This window comes from Panthera uncia, chromosome B4 (genome assembly GCF_023721935.1).
Source record: "Panthera uncia isolate 11264 chromosome B4, Puncia_PCG_1.0, whole genome shotgun sequence".
Classification (NCBI taxonomy): Eukaryota; Metazoa; Chordata; class Mammalia; order Carnivora; family Felidae; genus Panthera; species Panthera uncia.
Window position 1 is genome coordinate 36001647 of NC_064809.1, and position 18838 is coordinate 36020484.

Below are 18838 nucleotides of genomic sequence, written 5' to 3' on the forward strand. Positions count from 1 at the left end.
TTTCTTTCTTTCTTTCTTTCTTTCTTTCTTTCTTTCTTTCTTTCTTTCTTTAAAGTTTATTTATTTTGAGAGAGAGATAGAGAGAGAGAGAGTGTGTAAGCAGGGTAGGGGCAGAGAAAGAGGGAGAGAGACAATCCAAGAATCCCAAGCAGGCTCCAACCTCTCAGTACAGAGCAGGAGGCGGGGCTGGAACTCATCAACCATGAGATCACGACCTGAGGCAAAATCAAGAGTCCTAGGCTTAAGTGACCGAGCCACACAGGTGCCCCACGTCATTCTTGAGTTGTTAGAACTTTTTATACACAAGCTCTCTTTGCCATTCATGATAGTCCTTCTTTTTCTTATTTACTTCTAAAGTTTATTTTATTTTCAACTTCCAGAAGTTTAAAAAGTTTATTTGGTTACATTTGTTCATCTTTTACCTTACAATTTCTCATTTTATACTTAGAAAACCCTTCTCCATTCTGAGGTCGGATGCTCATCTCTATATTTTTTACTTTGTTTTATGTGTATCTCTGTGTTTAGCATTTCACTCTTGAATTAATTGTAATTGATTTTATTGTACGTTTTGATAAGAAATCTAACCCAGACAGTTAACTAATCGTCCCAGCACCGTTTTAAAAGTAAACCATTCCTTTCTTGGTTAATTTGAAATGCTCCCTTTACCAAATACATTGTTTATGCATTCGGTCTGATTCTAGACTTTTTACTCAGCTTCCCATGGTGTTACTAGGAAGAGTGAGTAGTCATTCAGGAAATGACTAGATGTATTGCACTGGAGTATTGTTGCTCAGGTAATGAACCGTCTGGTTAAAAGGAGTGTATTGAAACAACCAATTTGAAAATGTATGAGAATGATTTTGTTGGAGTTCTTAAGTAATTAAGACGGGCTTGTGATGACTAAACATTTTAATCTTGTTTTTGAACATTTCTGACAGGATGTGCAGTCATCACCCAGTTGCAAGGCACAGTTCCAAGGGCCATTCTAAAGAACTCCCTTCCCCCATGTCGCCATACTGTCACTTCCCTTCGGTCCCAGCTAATTTAAGAAGCCATCAGGTGATGAGCGGGTGTGTGCGGAGGTGGCAGTAGATGAAGAAGGCTTAGTGAGCAAACATGTCCACACTGCCTCGGTTTGCTGTTCCTTTCTGGGGTGGAATCTATGAAGGGCTCTGATGACCATTCTTAATAAGACTTAAAAGCATGTTTTTCTTATCCTGCACAATCCCTCGCGTGCACGGGTACTGAGAAATTCCTACTCCGCCCAGTCGCCTCATTCTATCTGGATTGGGTTTGTTGAGGTCTTTCATGAAGGCGCTGGAATGCCCCACGTGAGTTCACCCGGCCCGCTAGGGGGCAGCCGAGACCTGGGCAGCTGCAAGAATTACAGGCAGCCGCAGGGATAAATGGAGGCAGAGGGAGTGACGCGAGGAGTGTTTTTGCACATCGAGGTCAGCGTCGTGCTTCCAGCTTGCTTTACGGCTTCGGCAGATTGCTTTGCGGCTCTTCTCCCCTTCCCCGCCTTGATTTACGGCTCCTCCTCCTGTCCTTCCCCGCCCAGGGCTCGCTCTTGATTTGGACCTTCTTCCCAGGGTTCTTTGGCACTGCTTTCCCAGTCTCCTCTGCGCGGCTCTATCTAAACTAGGTTCCCTTTGTACATAGCGTAGACCGAGCTCCCTGCGTGCACCGCGCGCTGCCAGAAGCGCGTAAGTGAGGAGGGAGGGGGGAACGGCCCAGTTGGGGTGGTTCCGGCTGGGGACTGTGGATCGTGGGGCGTCGCAGGTTCTGAGCAGATCGCTTGGGGCGGCGGTTGAGCTCTTCCTGGCCACGGCAGAGTGATCCTGTGTCCCGAGGCCTGTACTAATTAGTACAGTAGGGGTCAGGATCACGGCTTGCTGAGAGTGTGGTTAGGAGGGACAGGGGCACAGGATACTTGGACCAACACTCCGAGACGCCACGACGGGGGTGCAGCAGCGTACTGTTAATTGTGGCGGCCCCCTGCACGGCGCGAGAGCTCCAGAGGCTGCTTATTGACCGGAGTGAAGGGTGCTGAAGTTTGTGTCGGTAGCTGCACGGAGTTGGGATGAATATCAGGAGGGAAGGAATTATCCATTTTAAAGAATTTGATACTCAAGTTTAGCCGCATATTTAGCCTTTATAGATTTTTTTTTTAATTGAGATACAATTCACATACGATTACATTTCATCCATTTAAACAGTTAGGTGGTTTTAGTATATTCACAGGGCTTTGCGACCATCACCATTGTCTAGTTCCAGAACATTTTTATCACCCCCCAAAGAAACCCACAACTCATTAGCGGGCACTTCTCATTTGCTCCTATCCTCACCCCAGTAATCATCTTTTTGCCTTTGAATTTGCCAATTCTAGATATTTCACAGAAGTGGAATCCTACAGTTTTTGTTTTTTTGTATGATGGGTTTATTTCACGTAGCATAATGTTTTGAAGGTTCATGCATGTTCTAGCCTGTGCCCGTTCTTCGCTCTTTTTTATGGTTGAGTAACAATCTGTTGTAGGGATATTCCACATTTTGTTTGTCCATTTAGTTAATGGACATTTGAGTTTTTTGTACTTCTGCATTACTTTTGCATTACTAGACCTTTTTCCTCCATACAAATCACAGTTTGAGTCACATTTTTGAACTAAATTCTCATAAGCCAGCATTATTTAACTCCGGGACTGGCTCAGATATTTTAGTGGCCTTGGGTCTGGGATCTTTTAGGGAAGTTTGTCTTTTTAAAGTCTTGTCTCTTAGACCACTAACTGTAGTGAAAGCAGAGAAATATTTGTGTTTCTGTGTGATGTGTGCCATGACCTGTTGTTACCTTGTGATACGAGCTGGGTGTAGCTGGAGATGAGTATGAAAAATATAACTGAGCTAGCTGTGGGAGAGAAGTTTTATGTCAAAACAAAAACCCTGTTCAGTCCTCATTATTCATGGAATGTGTTTTGGGGAATTCACCTACTCACTAAAATTTCTTTGTAACCCCTAATTCAACACTCACGGTGCTTTTAAGTATATTTAGTGTCACATTTTTCTCATTTTCATACTTTTTGTTAGCGATTTCAGTTTGGAATGGCCTCCAAGCATATTGCTGAAGTGCTGTCTAGCATTACCAGTGTAAGAAGCCTGTGATGTCTCACAGAGAAAGGAAAGCTTCCTTTAGATAAGCTTGTTCAGGTAGGAGTTATATGCTGCTGGCTGTGGGTTCAATGTTAAGGAGTTAATATGTATTGAATAAGGTATCTTTCAACAGAAACACACATCAAACAAGATTATGTATTGACTGATGTAAGAAAATATTGTGACCAGAGGCTCACAGGAACCTAATCTTGTGTTTCTCCTAGGAGTAGTGGTTTGGTATTTGATAATTTGGGGTTCATGGTGACTTTATAGACTACCTTGAATAATGAGAATTGACTGTATAACCAATTTCATTATTGGCTCATTAATGCCAATTATCGGTAATTAGTATATGGCTCTTTTGCTCTTGAATGGCTGAGTGTGGATTACAGTGCAATATGTGCTTTGATGTATGTCTAAAAGGCTGTAGGAACATAGATTAATTCTTAGAGTGTAAGCTGCATAAAGCTTGAAAGAACAGACAACATTTGAAATTTCACAAATATAGCAGCATGTACATAAATGAAAATAAAAGAAAAAACCTTAATACCCAATCCTGCTGTTCTTGATCCTTGGAATCAGAACCTCCCTCATCACTAAGTTCTGTCAGTTCTGCCTCCTGAAAACCATATCCAGAGTCCATCCTTTCTCAACATTTCCATGATTTTCCTTTATCATTTTTTCTCTGGACTGTGGTAACATAAACTTCTAACTGATCTCTTCCTCAGTTATTCACTGTTGACAAAGAAGAGACTTCAGAGACTTAACTGACTTAGTTTAAAATTTCCATTGCTCTCCCATGGTTTACAAGCTAATGTTTAAGCTTTTTTTTTTTTTTTGAGAGAGAGTGTGTGCGTGCACAAGTGGGAGAGGGGCAGAGGGAGAGAGAGAACCTTTTTTTAAAAAAAATATTTATGTATTTATTTTGAGAGAAAGAATCTTAAGCAGGCTCCATGCCCAGCGCAGAGCCGAAATCAAGAATTGGAAGTTGAACCAACTGAGCCACCCAGGCACCCCAATGTTTCAAGTTTTTTAAGGTGGCTTACAATACCCTTCATGATCATGCCCTGCCTGTCCAGTCTTTAATAAAGATGAGAAAAAGTCAGACAAAAGAGAAAAATTTCCATATGTAACATTCCTCATTCCCTCTTACTCCTTCCTCCCTCCTTTCGTGTATAATTAGAAATGCTTTTAGGTGAAAAGGAAGTGGATAAGAATAAAAACATCCTTGCTAATCTCGTTGACCTTCTTAATATCTCTCCAATTCATCCATTTCTTGCTCACAGCCCCTGCCCTGGTTCAAGCTCTTTCCCTTTCCGTCCCACAAATCTTTTCTTGGCCATATGTGTTTATTTCTCTCAGAAACCATCTTTCAGAAGAATTCTTGGGTCATATGGCAGATGCATGTTTAATTTCTAAAGAAATTACCAGTTTTATTTCCAAAATTATAAAACTTTAAGGCTTGTAGAAGAAAATATAAAAGCATATCTTCATGACCTGGGGGTGTGTAGAGGTTTCTTAGACAAGGCTTAGAAAGCAATCCCCACTTAAAAAAAAAAAAAAAAAGACAAATATGATTACATCAAATTTAAAACTTCTCATCAAAGACAACTCTATGAAAATGAATAGGCAAGTACCTACACCTACCTAACAGGACTGATCTCCAGGGCACATAAAGGGCCATTTAGGATTCAAGGCCTGGGGATAATCTTCTGTGGCTGCTGCTCTACCCTCTGAACCTGAGGCTCCATCTTCAAGTCATTATTCTTTTTTCTTGAAGGGTGGCATGTGCTTACAGCTGAATAGTTTTACCAGTTTGTTTCTAGTCAACAGTGTATGAGAATTCCAGTTGCTTCACATCCTTGCCAACTTTTGGTGCTGCAATCTTTATTTTTAGCCATTCTGGAGGGTACAGAGGGGTGTGTCATTATGGTTTTAATTTTAGTCCTTGATTACTAATGCTGTTGAACACTTTCCTGTGCTTATTGACATTTGTATATCTTTCTTTGTTAAGTGCCTGCTCAGATTTTGACCACTTAAAATTGGGTTATTGGTCTTTATTATTGAGTTGTAGGAGTTATATCTTTTTCTTTTTTATATCCTGGATGTCAGTCTTTTGTGGTTGCCTATTCATTTTCATAGAGTGTCCTTTGATAAGCACAGCATTACATTTTGATGTGGTCACGTTTATCATTTTTTTCTTTTATAGTTATAGCTTTCTGAGTCCTAAGAAATCTTGACCACCTCTAGGATGTAAAGATATAGTCGTATATTTTGTTCTAGAAATTTTATAGTTGTAGCTTTTTTTTTAATTAAAAATTTTTATTTATTTTTTGGGAAAAGATTTTTTAAATTTTTATTTGAAGATAGTTGACACACAACATTACATTAATTTCGGGTGTATGACATAGTAATTCAATATCTGTGTATGTTATGCTGGCCTCACCACAAGTGTAGCTACCATCTGTCACCATACAACACTATGATAATATCATTGACTGTATTCTCTATGCTGTGCCTTTTATTCCCGTTGCATGACTGCAAGTCTCTATTTTCTACTCCTTTCACTCATTTTGACTATCCTCCCAACTCCCTTCCTCTGGCAACCATATAGGTCTGATTCTGTTTTGTGTTTGTTTATGTATTCATTTGTTTATTCTATATATTACTGAAATCATACGACATTTGTCTTTCTCTGACTAAATTATTTCAGTTAGCATTATACTCTCTAGATCCATCCATGTTGTTGCAAATGTCAAGATTTCAATCCTTTTTTATGAAATATTATTTTATCTATTCATCTATTGATGGATGTTTAGACTTCTTCCATATCTTGGCTTTTTAAAATAATGTTGCAATAGGGGCGCCTGGGTGGCTCAGTTGGTTAAGCGCCGACTTCAGCTCAGGTCACGATCTTGTGGTCTGTGAGTTCGAGCCCCACATCGGGCTCTGGGCGGATGGCTCGGAGCCTGGAGCCTGCTTCCGGTTCTGTGTCTCCCTCTCTCTCTGCCTCTCCCCGTTCATGCTCTGTCTCTCTCTGTCTCAAGAATAAATAAACGTTAAAAAAAAAAAATTAAAAAAAAAAAAAATAAAATAATGTTGCAATAAACATAAAGCTGCATATATCTTTTCAAATTAGTGTTTTCATTTTTTAAGGAGGGGTGAACACCCAGTAGTTTAATTATTGGATTATATGTTATTTCTATTAAAATTTTTTTTATTTTCTTTTTTTTTTTAATGTTTATTTAAAAAAATTTTTTTTTAATCTTTTTTTATTTTTGAGAGAGAGAGAGAGAGACAAAGTGTGAGCAGGGGAAGGGCAGAGAAAGAATCTGAAGCAGGCTCCAGGTTCTGAGCTGTCAACACAGAGCCCCACGTGGGGCTTGAACTCACGGACTGTGAGATGATGACCTGAGCTGAAGTTGGATGCTTAATCGACTGAGCCACCCAGGTGCCCCTATAGTTGTAGCTTTTTAAAAATTTTTATTTATTTATTTTGTGAGTAGAGGAGAGAGAGATGGGCAGAAAAGGGCAGAGAGAGAGAGGAAGAGAGAGGATCCCAAGCAGGCTCCATGTGCTATCAGCGTAGAGCCCGATGTAGGGCTCAAACTCACAAACCGTGAGATCATGATCTGAACTGAAATCAAGAGTCAGATGTTTAACCAGCTGAGCCACTCAGGTGCCCCTGTAGTTGTAGCTTTTATATTTAGGCCTATGATTTGTCTCTGGTTTTTGTGAATGGTATAAAAAATATTTTGTGAAAACTATGAAAATTTTTCCCCATAGAGATATTCAGTTGTCAGATCATTTGTTGAAAATGCCATTGCATTACATTTGTACCTTTCCGATTGGGATTGCATTCTTTTTTCTTTTTTTTTTAACTTTATTTTATTTTTGAGACAGAGAGAGACAGAGCATGAATGGGGGAGGGGCAGAGAGAGAGGGAGACACAGAATCGGAAGCAGGCTCCAGGCTCCAAGCCATCAGCCTAGAGCCCGACTCGGGGCTGGAACTCACAGACCTCGAGAGCATGACCTGAGTCGAAGTCGGACGCTCAACCGACTGAGCCACCCAGGCGCCCCGGGATTGCATTCTTGTGACTGTTTGAGTGGTGGTTGGTTTCTGGGCTTTTTTCCCTGTTCCACCGATCAATTCTTATGTCAGTTTTAATTCTATTTTAATTACTGGAGCTTTATAGTAAGTCATGAAGTCACATAGTGTAGGTCCTTCAACTTTGTTGTTTTTCAAGATTGATGTGGACAGTCTAATGCAGTTCCTTTGCATTTTCCATATAAATATTAGAATCATTTTATCAATTTCTACAAAAAAGTCTGTGAGGAATTTGACTGGGATGGCATTTAATCTTTAGATCAATTTGGGAAAAATTAACATCTTAATGGTTATTGACTCTTGAAATCTATGAACATGGTACATCTCCCTTTTTACTTAGGTGTTAATTTTTTTTTAATACTGTTTGTAGTGTTCCAACAGGGAGGTCTTCTACACCTTTCCTTAAATTTATTCCTAAGTATGTCTTTTAAACTATTGTAAGGTGGAGACATCATTTTTATTATTATTTTGTATATGATGGGCCATTTTTCTTTGACTGCTTTCAAGACTTTCTCTTTATTTTTGGTTTTCAGCAATTTGCCTAGGGTGTGTCTAAGTGTGATTTTCTTTGTATTTATCCTGCTTGAGGTTTGCTGACCTTAAATGTATAAATATATGCGTGTCACCCAATTTAGGAAATTTCAAGCCATTCAAATTTTTGTTTGTTTTTGTTTTCCATTCTCTTTAATCCCTTCTTTTGAGACTTCCAATTATATCTGTGTTAGCTGTTTTTATATTATTCCACAGGACCCTGAGGCTCTTTCATTATTTTCAGTCTGTCTTTTTCTCCTCTTCAGATTGTATAATTCTATTGCACTGTCTTTAAGTTCATGGACTTTTTTTATTTTGCATTTTGTGAACAACATTGGTTGTCAGGTGGTTTACAAGATTCCTATCAAGAATAGTTCCTATTCTTTTTTTTAATTTTTAAAAAATGTTTATTTACTCTTGAGAGAAAGAGAGAGACAGACAGAGGCGTGAGCGGGGGAGGGGCAGAGAGAGGGAGACAGAATCCGAAGCAGGCTCCAGGCTCTGAGCTCTCAGTACAGAGCCTGATGCGGGTTTCAAACCCACAGACTGTGAGATCATGATCTGAGCTGAAGTCGGTCGCTTAACCGACTGAGCCACCCAGGTGCCCCAGTTTCTATTCTTTTGTAAGTGTAGTGAGTATGGTTTCTTTATTAGAAGGCTTTTTGGGAGGCATGATTATATGTCCCCTGACTTTTAAATATTCTCTTATCTTACAGGATCTGTCATCTGCCCTTTACGGCACAGTTTCAAGGGCACTTCTCATTCCTTTTTGCCCTCTTCTCTCCAGAAACACTGGCTTTCCAAGACTGCCTCCTTGAGTTGTGTATACCTTTTATTTCTGGACTGCTCTGACCTACCGAAACTCTTTGTTAGTATCTTCATACTAAAAGTGGGTTTTCTTTTCTGGGGAGCAATTTTAGTTCCATCTTATGCTCTCCATCCTCCTCTTTCTTGTATGCACTTCTCTTCCCACCTACATCTCACCTTACTTTCCTTGAAGGGTTATGATGAACATTTGAGAAATATCTCCACCAGAAATTGCTGGCATTTTGAAACTTGTAGTATTTTCAGTTTTCTTCTTTTCTTTTTCCTTCTCCTCTTCTTTCTTTTTTGCAGCATACCTTTATTTGGCAATCAACGATTAGTTGTCATTCACATTAACTGTAGATTTTTGAAAGTGGTGACAGGTACATAGGTCACCAACATATAGAGCTTGTTTGGTGAATCTTCATCCTCATTAACATTATCTGGACAACTGCATATGGATACAGTTTGGAACGTTACTTACTCCTTTGGCCCAGACAGCTTTGTTGAGCCTCATGTTAACATGCATATCTGGAGTTCCCATCTCCTTCATGGCAAATTTCCAGATCTCTTTGAGTGTCTGAGGGGCACACTTCCTGAAACCCAGTCCATGGATGTGCTTGTGAATGTTGATGATATTTTCTCTGGTCACTACCTCATTGATGGCAGAATGATGGCAGAATGGCCCTTCTTCTCAACGCCCTTATTTGCAGGAGCCATTCTGCCGGGGCCCTGGTTTGAAAAGGAAGCTTCAGTCTTCTAATTATATTAGAAGATACAGGATATTTGTGTTTTTATTTGTTCCTCTTTTTTGATCTGCATTGGATGTATTGGGATATTTGGATTTATGTAGCTGCCATAACCTTGTCTATGCAGGAAGTCTTTCCTAACATTTTGTTTTGAAACATTTGAAGCCTTCAGAAAAGTTATACAAGGGAGGCCTGCGTATCCTTCACCTGGATTCATAAATTTGTTACTTCGATTTATCTTCCTCTCATTCTCTTTGCACATGCACACACACACATTTTATTCGTTGAATGATGTTTTATTAGTTGAATGACTTGAGAATAAGTTGCAAAAAGACATTGTGTGTCTTTAGTCTCTTAATCTAGAGGCATTCAGTAGCCTCTTTGTTTTGCTTTGTTTTGGTTTTTTGAGACATTGACATTGACATAGTTTGAGTCCAAGCCTTGTAGATTTCAACTTGTCTGATTATTTCCTCTTAGTTAAAGTCATGATTAAATTGGTAGAAATACTTTCTAAGTGATGTGACCTTTTCAGTGTATCCATCAGGAAGCTTATGATGTGATTATTACTGGTGACATTATGTTTGATTACCTGATTAAGGAAGCATCTGCCAGGTTTTTCCATTGTAAAGGTATCTTTTGCTCTCCCTACATTTTTCGCCAAATGTAGGTAGCTTGTCTGAGAGTAGAGCCCAGGATGTACTGGTAGAGCAGAGGGAAGTGAGATGGGAAAGAAAAGGCAGTCCACGGAGCATGCATGGTCAAGCCAGTCACCACCAGTGGTCAACCAAACCTAATTTGACTGGGGAACTTGAGCCAATGTAGAACTCACAGCTCAGTGTTATCTCACAAAGGGGGTAAGAAATCTAGGGTCCTTAAACACCAGCTCTAGTCAGTCACTGTTAGAGGGCTGCTCCCAGGGGCATCATTTCTCTGACACTTCTAGCTTAGCATGAACAGGTACAAAAATGGGCCCTGGATGCCAAAAAAGGCCTTCAGGTAAAGAGATACAAATGTTGGCATTTGGAAGTTAGGGCAGGGTGCACTACTGTGGTAAGAGCTGAAGGGATAATTAGCAGAGCATCCTTGGTATCTCTATATCTGGGTATCCCAGAACCTAGAGCTTGAGACAAAAGCTTATGGGCTGTTATTTTTTCAGGAAGCAGAAGTAAGGAAAGGGGAATTGAGGAGAGGAGATTAAGTCGGTTCAAGAGTACATGTCCAAGCTGGCCACCGCTTGGTAACAAGGTACAACTGACTGGTTTCCTAAAGCTGTCTCTCAGGAGGATGTCTGAAGTACTGTGTCCCAGGACAATACACCCGAAGGAAGAAGAATTTCTCCCTCAGCTTCTGCATCTTATTGGTAAAAGGTTTGCCCCTGGTATATTAACTCCCTCAAACTTCAGGTTGTACATGTATGGACATCAGGTGGACCCCACAGGTTCTCACACCTCAAAGGCAAGAGGGAGGCCAGGGGTGGGAGTGAGAGGCATTACCATGAGCAGGAAGTAAGGGACCAGTGGTTGTACCTATGTGCATTCATTTAAAACTCATGCCCATTTGTTCCACCTAATGACAACCAGGGTGGAAAAACTGATCAAAGGCCTCAGAGACAGGCAAGGCCGAGAAGATTTGAGGTGCAGGATAAGATATGCTTCCCAGATTTGATTCTCCTTTTGTTTAACAAATATGCACATACACATGTACACATTAAACATACATATAAACTTGGGGCAGCTGTGGGACTCCGTTGGTTAAGCATCTGACTCTTGGTTTCGGCTTGGGTCACGATCTCACAGTTTATGAGTTTGTGCCCCTCATTGGGCTCCGCACTATAAGCATGAAGCCTGCTTGGGGTTCACGCTCTCTCCCTCTCCCTCTCCCTCTCTCTCAAAATAAATAAATAACTGTAAGGGGCGCCTGGGTGGCTCAGTCAGTTAAACATCCGACTTTGGCTCAGGTCATGATCTCAGGTTCGTGGGTTCGAGCCCTGCATTGGGCTCTGTGCTGATAGCTTAGATCCTGGAGCCTGCTTCAAATTCTGTGTCTCCCTCTCTCTCCATCTCCTCATGCTCTGTCTCTCTCTCAAAAATAAATAAACATTAAAAAAAAATTTAAACATAATACAAACTCAATCACATATAAAAAAAGTTATCTGTTGGTGGGGATCCAGCCAAATTTTACTTCCTTATTTTTTTAATAGATGTTTCTACAATAAAGATATTTTAATTTTATAATGGGAAAATGGTTGTGGACAGTTTTAGAAAAGGTAAGTTGTTCCCCCCCCCCCCCCCGAAGAAGTAACTGGAAAAAATGTAAGAAAAATGATTCCATGTTTTACTTTATGGGCAGGGACGAAGTTGTCCTTTTCTGTCATAAGAGGTTGAATCTTTTAAGATATTGTTTAGAAAAGTATCAAGTTGCTTTTTAAGTGTGAGAAGTGTAACTCTTGCCTTATAAAGTTAGTTTGTAAAAAATTAAAAAATATGCTTTGTCTGCATATCCTACATTATGTATTTAATCACTCACCAAACCCTCCCTTCCTAGCCCTGCATGAGCAAGGTTCCATGCTAGTCATTGGGGTGCCAAGAAGAATCAAGAAGAACCTCCTGCCTTCTAGGGGTTCATATTGGAGTGGGGTTGGGGGGGGAATGGATGTGGAAGAGACAGTAGTCACCGAATATTCAAATACCTTAAATTTCCTAGCCTCTACTGCAATTAAGTTGGGGCCTTGTGACAAGAGCTGTCCAGTGAACTGTGACCAGAAGTGATCCATATCACTTCTGGCCTAAGGCAGCTATGAACCAGTGTGACTTTTCCAACTCTTTCTACCCCTGCAGTGATGACCTTGGAGGTCATGTGTGCTAGATGACACAGCGACAGGATGGCCAGGGCCACCAGACTCTTAGATCTTGCATGAAGGATATAGGAACCTTTATTATGTTAAATTACTCTCCCTTCTTTTTAAAAAAATGTTCATTTATTTTGAGAGAGAACACGAGTGCACATGCACAAGTGGGGCAGGGGCAGAGAGAGAGGGAGAGAGAATCCTAAGCAGGCTCCACACTGTCAGCTCAGAGCTTGACTCAGGACTGTATCCCACAATTGTGAGATCATGACCTGGGCTGAAATCAAGAGTTGCACACTTAACCAACTGAGCCACCTAGGCGCCCCTCCCTCTTTTTTTTTTATTGTGGCAAAATATATATAACATAGAATTTATCATTTTAACCATTAAACATAAATGTTTTTAATGTTTATTTTTGAGAGAGAGAGAGACAGCATGCAAGTGGGGGAGGGGCAGAGAGAGAGACACACACACACAGAATTTGAGTAGCTCCAGACTCTGAGCTGTCAGCACAGAGCTGGATGTGGGGCTGGAACTCACGGACTGTGAGGTCATGACCTGAGCTGAAGTTGGATGCTTAACCTACTAAGCCACCCAGGCAACCCTCCTTTTAACCATTTTTAAGTGCAATTCTGTAGCATTAGGTACATTCCCAATATATAGCCCTTTGTTTTTAACAAATAAGTCGACAGGTGTTCATTTGAGACACTGTGAACATCTCCCAACAACTTTTTAGTATCTAATGATTTTTGTTGGATATAATTATTAATCACATCATTATCATACGATAAATTTATGAGGTTGCTGTTATGAATATTCCCCTTTACAGATGTGGAAATTTGGGCACAGAGAGTTTGAGCAATTGCTCAATGTAAGTAACTTACTGAGTGGAACTGGGTGTTGAACCACATCTGACTTTAACGTTCAAAACATTATTTATAGCAAGTATGGCACACTATGGCCTGTGGACCAAATCTTACACCTCTTTTTGTAATAAAGTCTTATGGGGACACAACCATGCCCATTTGTTTACATATTATCTATGGCTGCTTTCACACTAAAATGCCAGGGTTGTGTAGTCATGACAGACTACATAGCCTGCAAGTCCTAAAATATTTACTCTCTAACACTTTACAGAAAAAGTTTGCTGACCTCTGTTTTTTAAATTTTTTTTTTTTTTTAATATTTATTTTGGAGAGAGAGAGAGAGAGTGTGTGAGTAGGGGAGGGGCAGAGAGAGATGGAGACACAGAATCTGAAGCAGGCTCCAGGCTCCTAGCTGTCCACACAGCCTGATGCAGGGCTCGAATCTATGAACCATGAGATCGTGACCTAAGCTGAAGTTGGTCGCTCAACCGGCTGAGCCAACCAGGTGCCCCCCAACCTCTGCTTTATACAGTAGATATTTAATTTTTTAATTTCTGTTTTTATTAAAATAATACATGTACATATATGGAAAATGAAATAGTGCTAAAAGTTTTATTTAAATTTTTTAAGTTTATTTATTTTCGGAGAGAGAGTGAGAGCAATCAGGAGGGTTAGAGAGAGAGGGAGAGAGAGAATCCCAAGCAGACTCTGTGCTGTCAGCACAGAGCCCTACTCAGAGCTCGAACTCAAAAACTGTGAGATGAAGACCTGAGCCAAGAGTTGAATGCTTAAACGACTGAGCCATCTAGGCACCCCTAAAAGTTTTATTTTGAAAAAGAAGATCCCTGCTCCACTGTTCTCCACCCCTTGGAGACAGATCCATTTCATTCTTTTAACTCTTTTCTGCCATTTACAATTACATTCTAAATAAGATCTTCATTTCACTATTTCCTGCTGTAACAATTTTGAGTTTCGGTCTTTTTATTTTTTTATTAAAAATTTTTTCTTAAATGTTTATTTTTGAGAGAGAGAGAGAGAGAGAGCATGAGCAGGGGGAGGAGCAGAGAGAGGGGGAGACATAGAATCCAAAGCAGGCTCCAGGCTCTGAACTGTCAGCACAGAACATGGGGCTTGAACTCACAGACTGCGAGATCATGACCTGAGCCGAAGTCGGACTCTCAACCAACTGAGCCACCCAGGCACCCCTATTTTTTTATTTTTTAGAGAAAGAGAGGACTCAGGTGGAGGAAAGGGGCAGACAGGAGGGAGGGAGGGAGAGGGAGAGAGAGAGAGGGAGAGAGGAAAAATCCTAAGCAGGGTACATGCTCAGCTTGGAGCCTGATGTGGGGCTTGATCCCACGACCCTGGGACCATGACCCAAGCCAAAAGCAAGAGTTGGATGCTCAACCTACTGAACCACCCAAAGGCCTCTGATCTTTTTTTAAAGGTAAACTCTACCCCCAAACTGAGGCTTGGACTCAAGACCTTGAGATCAAGAGTCATGTGCTCTACCAGCTGAGCCAGCCAGGCACACACCTGTTTTTTGTTTTGTTGTTTTTTAAGTTTTATTCTTTTTTTTTTTTAACTTTATTTTTTATTTTTTAAAATTTACATCCAAATTAGTTAGTATATAGTGAAGCAATGATTTCAGGAGTAGATTCCTTAATACCCCTTACCCATTTAGCCCATATCTGCTCCCACAGCACATCACCTGTTTTAACAGATTGTGTGTGTGTGTGTGTGTGTTCTAATTTCTTCACATCCTTGCTAACCTTGATTATTCACTGTCTTTTTTATTGTAGCCATACCAGTGTGTGTGAAGTGTTGTTTTGTTAAGTTTTTGTTTTTAATTCTAGTTAGTTAACATAAGGTGTAATAATTAGTTTCAGGTGTCCAATATAGTGATTGTGTTATAGCAATTTAGATATTATTGACTAATCTAGTTAGGCTATTCCTTTTTTAGTGCTAGGTTTAAATATCTCATTCTTAGCTGGAATGTAATGTTTTATGATCATTTATGTAAAATTTTTTTTGATGTTTATTTTTTAAAGTTTATTTATTTATTTTTGAGAGGGAAGGAGAGAAAGCACAAGCAGGAGAGGGGCAGAGACAGAGGGGAACAGAGGATCTGAAGCAGGCTCTGTGCTGACAGCAGAGAGCCTGATGCAGGACTTGAACCCACTAACTGCAAGATCATGACCTGAGCCACCCAGGCACCCCAATCTTTATTTATTTTTGAGACAGATGGAGTGTGAGTGGGGGAGGGGTAGAGAGAGAGGAAGGCACAGAATCTGAAGCAGGCTCCAGGCTCTGAGCTGTCAGCACAGAGCCCGGCGTGGGGCTCAAACTCACAAGTCATGAGATCATGACCTGGGCCGAAGTCTGATGCCTAACTGACTGAGCCACCCAGGCACCCTGGTTTTATGATCATTTAAATAGTTTTTTGCATTTCCATCATCCTGTATATATGAAAATTGACATGCACCTAGCCATAGCCAACATTTATTTAGTACTTCATCTGGCACTATTCTAATGCAGTTTTCATGCAACATCATGTTAATCTCGACAGAACCCTTAGGAAGTGATAGTATTATTATGGCCATTTTCTAGATGAGAAAACATCATTTAGAGAGATTATGTGATTTTCCCCTTGGTCAAGCAGCCAGTGGGTGATAGAAGCAGAAGCTGACAGAACTTGAGCCCTTAAATGTTGTATTGTAATGCTGTATGGAGAGTCCTACTACTTGATATTCCTAGATTTGTAGTTTTACTGTCAGCAAATAACCTGGAGACTACAACACGTAAGTTTGCTGAGGCACAAGCCTTTTTTTTTTTTTTGCCAAGTACTGTTTATTTTGCATGTGCCCACAGCAAGTTTGCACTGAGTAACTGTATTCTAAAATAGTAGGCCAGGGCTAGGTGGTGCCAAGAAGAATGACATGCAGAAAAGAACAGGAAGGCAAACATCAGGAGCAAATAATTCTTAATTTTTTTTTAACAAATACACTAAAGGATCATGCAATAACACCAGCATTGGATGCAGTCCTGGGGTGCCGGTCTGTACACACCTTTGTAACTGGTCCCATGATAGCAGAATCTGTCATTTCACCTTTATTGTTTTCATTGACCCCTGTGTTACCTTCAAAATAGAAAAACACACCATCTTTTCTCCGGTAAGACTTTCATTATCCAGTTATCACTGCTGGATGTACTTTCTTTCTTTCTGGGCTCTGGTTTGCCTTTCTTCACTGTGGCCATCACCATGTCACCCACACCAGCAGCAGGACGTGTATTTAGTGCCTTATCCCCTTTACAGAGATGATATACAGACTTTGGGCTCCTGTGTGGTCAGCATAGTGGATCATGGCTCCTACTGGAAGACCCAGGGAAATTGGAATTTCACATCGGAGGACTCACCACATCCTCACTTCCACATCTGGAATGCCAGAAGGGGACAGAAAGGCTGAGGCCTAACTCTGAATCCGTTTGATTTGAGACAGGTGTGGGGTAATTAGGTAGAGGGTCCTTCTGAGGGTCATTCTGTTTTCTAGTGGACTATAAACATTTGCCAATCTCAGTCTAATGCATTGGCTCTCAAACTAGAGTGTGTATCCGAATCCCTCAGTGGGCAAGTACAGACTCCTGGGCCTCATCTCTAGTTTCTGATCCAGTAGGTCTAGGGTAGGGCCTGAGGATTTGCACCTCTAATAAGTTCCCAGGTGATGCTGTAAGGGACCTGACTGGTCTAATGCTGTACTTTTCCTGAATGTTAGGGTCGTCTGTACTGCCTTCTCTTGCTCTTTAATTTTCCTGTCTATTAGTCTTCTCCTTCCAGCTAGCTTGTTAGTTCCTGGAAAGCAGTTCAGTTCAATTATTGTGGCTTATATTTCTATTTTGACCCCACTGAAGCCAGGATCATGTTGCTCATATAGTAGGTAGTAATCAGGTGAGTGTTTCCTGTCCTTTGGGAATTTTTGTAATTTTGGCTTTTTGCATTATAAATATTGCAATTAGAATACATTCTAATTGTAAAATTCACTTAAAATTTTTTTTCATGTTTATTTTTGAGAGAGAAAGAAGAGCATGGTGCAAATGGGGGAGGGGCAGAGAGAGGGGAGACAGAGATCTGAAGCAGGCTCTGCAGTGCCAGCACAGAGCCCGATATGGGGCTCTAACTCATGAACCATTAAACCATGACCTGAAGTCAGACATTTAACCCACTGAGCCACCCAGGCACTCCTAAAAATCACCTTTATTAACAGCACCATCACCCTAGTAAGAAGAAAAAAAATTTTTTAAGTAGGCTACACTCTCCACATGGGGCTTGACATCATGACTCTGAGATCAAAAGTTGCATGCTCTAGCATGTTCCAGCCAGCCAGGCAGGCACCCCCACTCCAGCAAAAATTTTAACAGAAAGATAGAAGTGGACGCTAAAGGATCTCAGCGGCCTGTTGGATGATAGCACTGAGGAACTTAGTCCTTGACTGGGGCAGTGCTTATAAAAAAGTGTCAAGTAAATAAAGTGATTTGTAGGATACTGCATCTGGATGCTTTCATCTGAGTTTTAGTAGAGGCTCTTGCCTTTTACATTTAGCATTCTTTGAGATCTTTTTTAATCTTCTGTTTCTGTAGAAGTCCCCCAGAATCAGCATGTCCGTGACTGAGGAGGCGATTCTCGGAGGCCGTGGCAGCCATCCTTCTGCTGGTGGCAGTTCTGTGTTATGCTTTGGACAGGTAACTGTGTGTTTTCTCTCATACCTGGCAAGAATGAGGTGAAGTGAAAAGATATGAGAAAGTAACTTGTAGAGCACTGTCATATACGTGGGCGCTATTTATCATCAGTGGTTTTTCCTTTAGGTGCATTATTTGGGAGTCTGGTGAACTCTCAGGGCATTTTGGAATTTTAGCACCAAAAGACTGATGGTACTGGAGATTAGATTTACATTGTGTTTATTTTCTTGGATAGGCTCCATATTCATATGGTATAACATTCAAAATGGAACGTAGACTATATGCGAATGAAAAGTCTCACTACTTCCCCATCACTCCTGTTCCCTTTTTGGAGGCATCCAGAGTTTCTGGTGTCATATTCTCTGTGGAGATATGCTGTGCACATAAAAGAGATTCTTAGTTTGTCCCCTCAAATTCTATCTTTGTCTTTACCAGAGATCTGTTTGTGAGCATTTATTTTGTTTACATAGGGCAAGGGGAGGACTGCCAAGGGGACAAAAATCAAAACAAGTAGTAGTATATTATCTGTGTATACAATGGAAAATAATTGTTGAATTAGAGAAGAGGTATAAAACTTTGGAGAGGATGGTGGATTTCCCCTACTCCCTCGCGGGCATAAATGTCATATACAGACCCCGAGGTGGGACATTTCAGTTTATGAATTCTCAAGTTTACTTGAGAAAGTTTTGTAAGGATGGTAGTAACACCTAAGGCATTGGCTCTCAAAATGTGGTCCAGTGACCCCTGAGGGTCCACAAGACCTTTTCAGAGTCCATGGGGTCGAAATGATTTCCATACTAACACTAACATACCACTTGCCTTTTCCACTCATTCTCTTGTAAGCGAGTGAACAGTGGGACTTCCAAGGGAATACACAGAATGTGATGACGTTGCTTTGATGGCTGATGGAAGATGTGCCTTAAGAGTTTCTCAGTTTTAATTCCTGATATGGATAGATATAACCTACATAAACAAAAGCTTTTAGGATCCTCAGTACTTTTTAAGAGTGTAAAAGGGTCTGGAGACCAAAACAGTTGGGAGACTTGCTGACATAA

The 18838-nt window shown here is 40.6% G+C and overlaps 1 protein-coding gene and 2 pseudogenes across 5 annotated transcripts in view; 1 reads left to right on the forward strand and 2 right to left on the reverse strand.

The window, feature by feature from the left end:
• Positions 1-1571: 1571 nt before the first annotated feature.
• RAD52 (RAD52 homolog, DNA repair protein) overlaps positions 1572-18838 on the forward strand; it is a 33925-nt gene continuing 16658 nt past the window's right edge. The window contains exons 1-3 of one of the 5 annotated variants that reach the window (XM_049624861.1): positions 1572-1706; positions 10495-10705; positions 17685-17786. In XM_049624861.1, coding sequence (XP_049480818.1) covers positions 17703-17786 — 84 coding nt within the window. In that variant the 5' untranslated portion in view covers positions 1572-1706; positions 10495-10705; positions 17685-17702. Of the gene's footprint in view, positions 1707-10494; positions 10706-17684; positions 17787-18838 lie in introns of those variants that run through there. The other 4 variants (XM_049624857.1, XM_049624858.1, XM_049624859.1 and 1 more) reach the window with 4 other exon arrangements.
• LOC125919786 (60S ribosomal protein L31-like) lies at positions 8938-9309 on the reverse strand (annotated as a pseudogene).
• Positions 15910-16485, reverse strand: LOC125918706 (60S ribosomal protein L23-like; annotated as a pseudogene).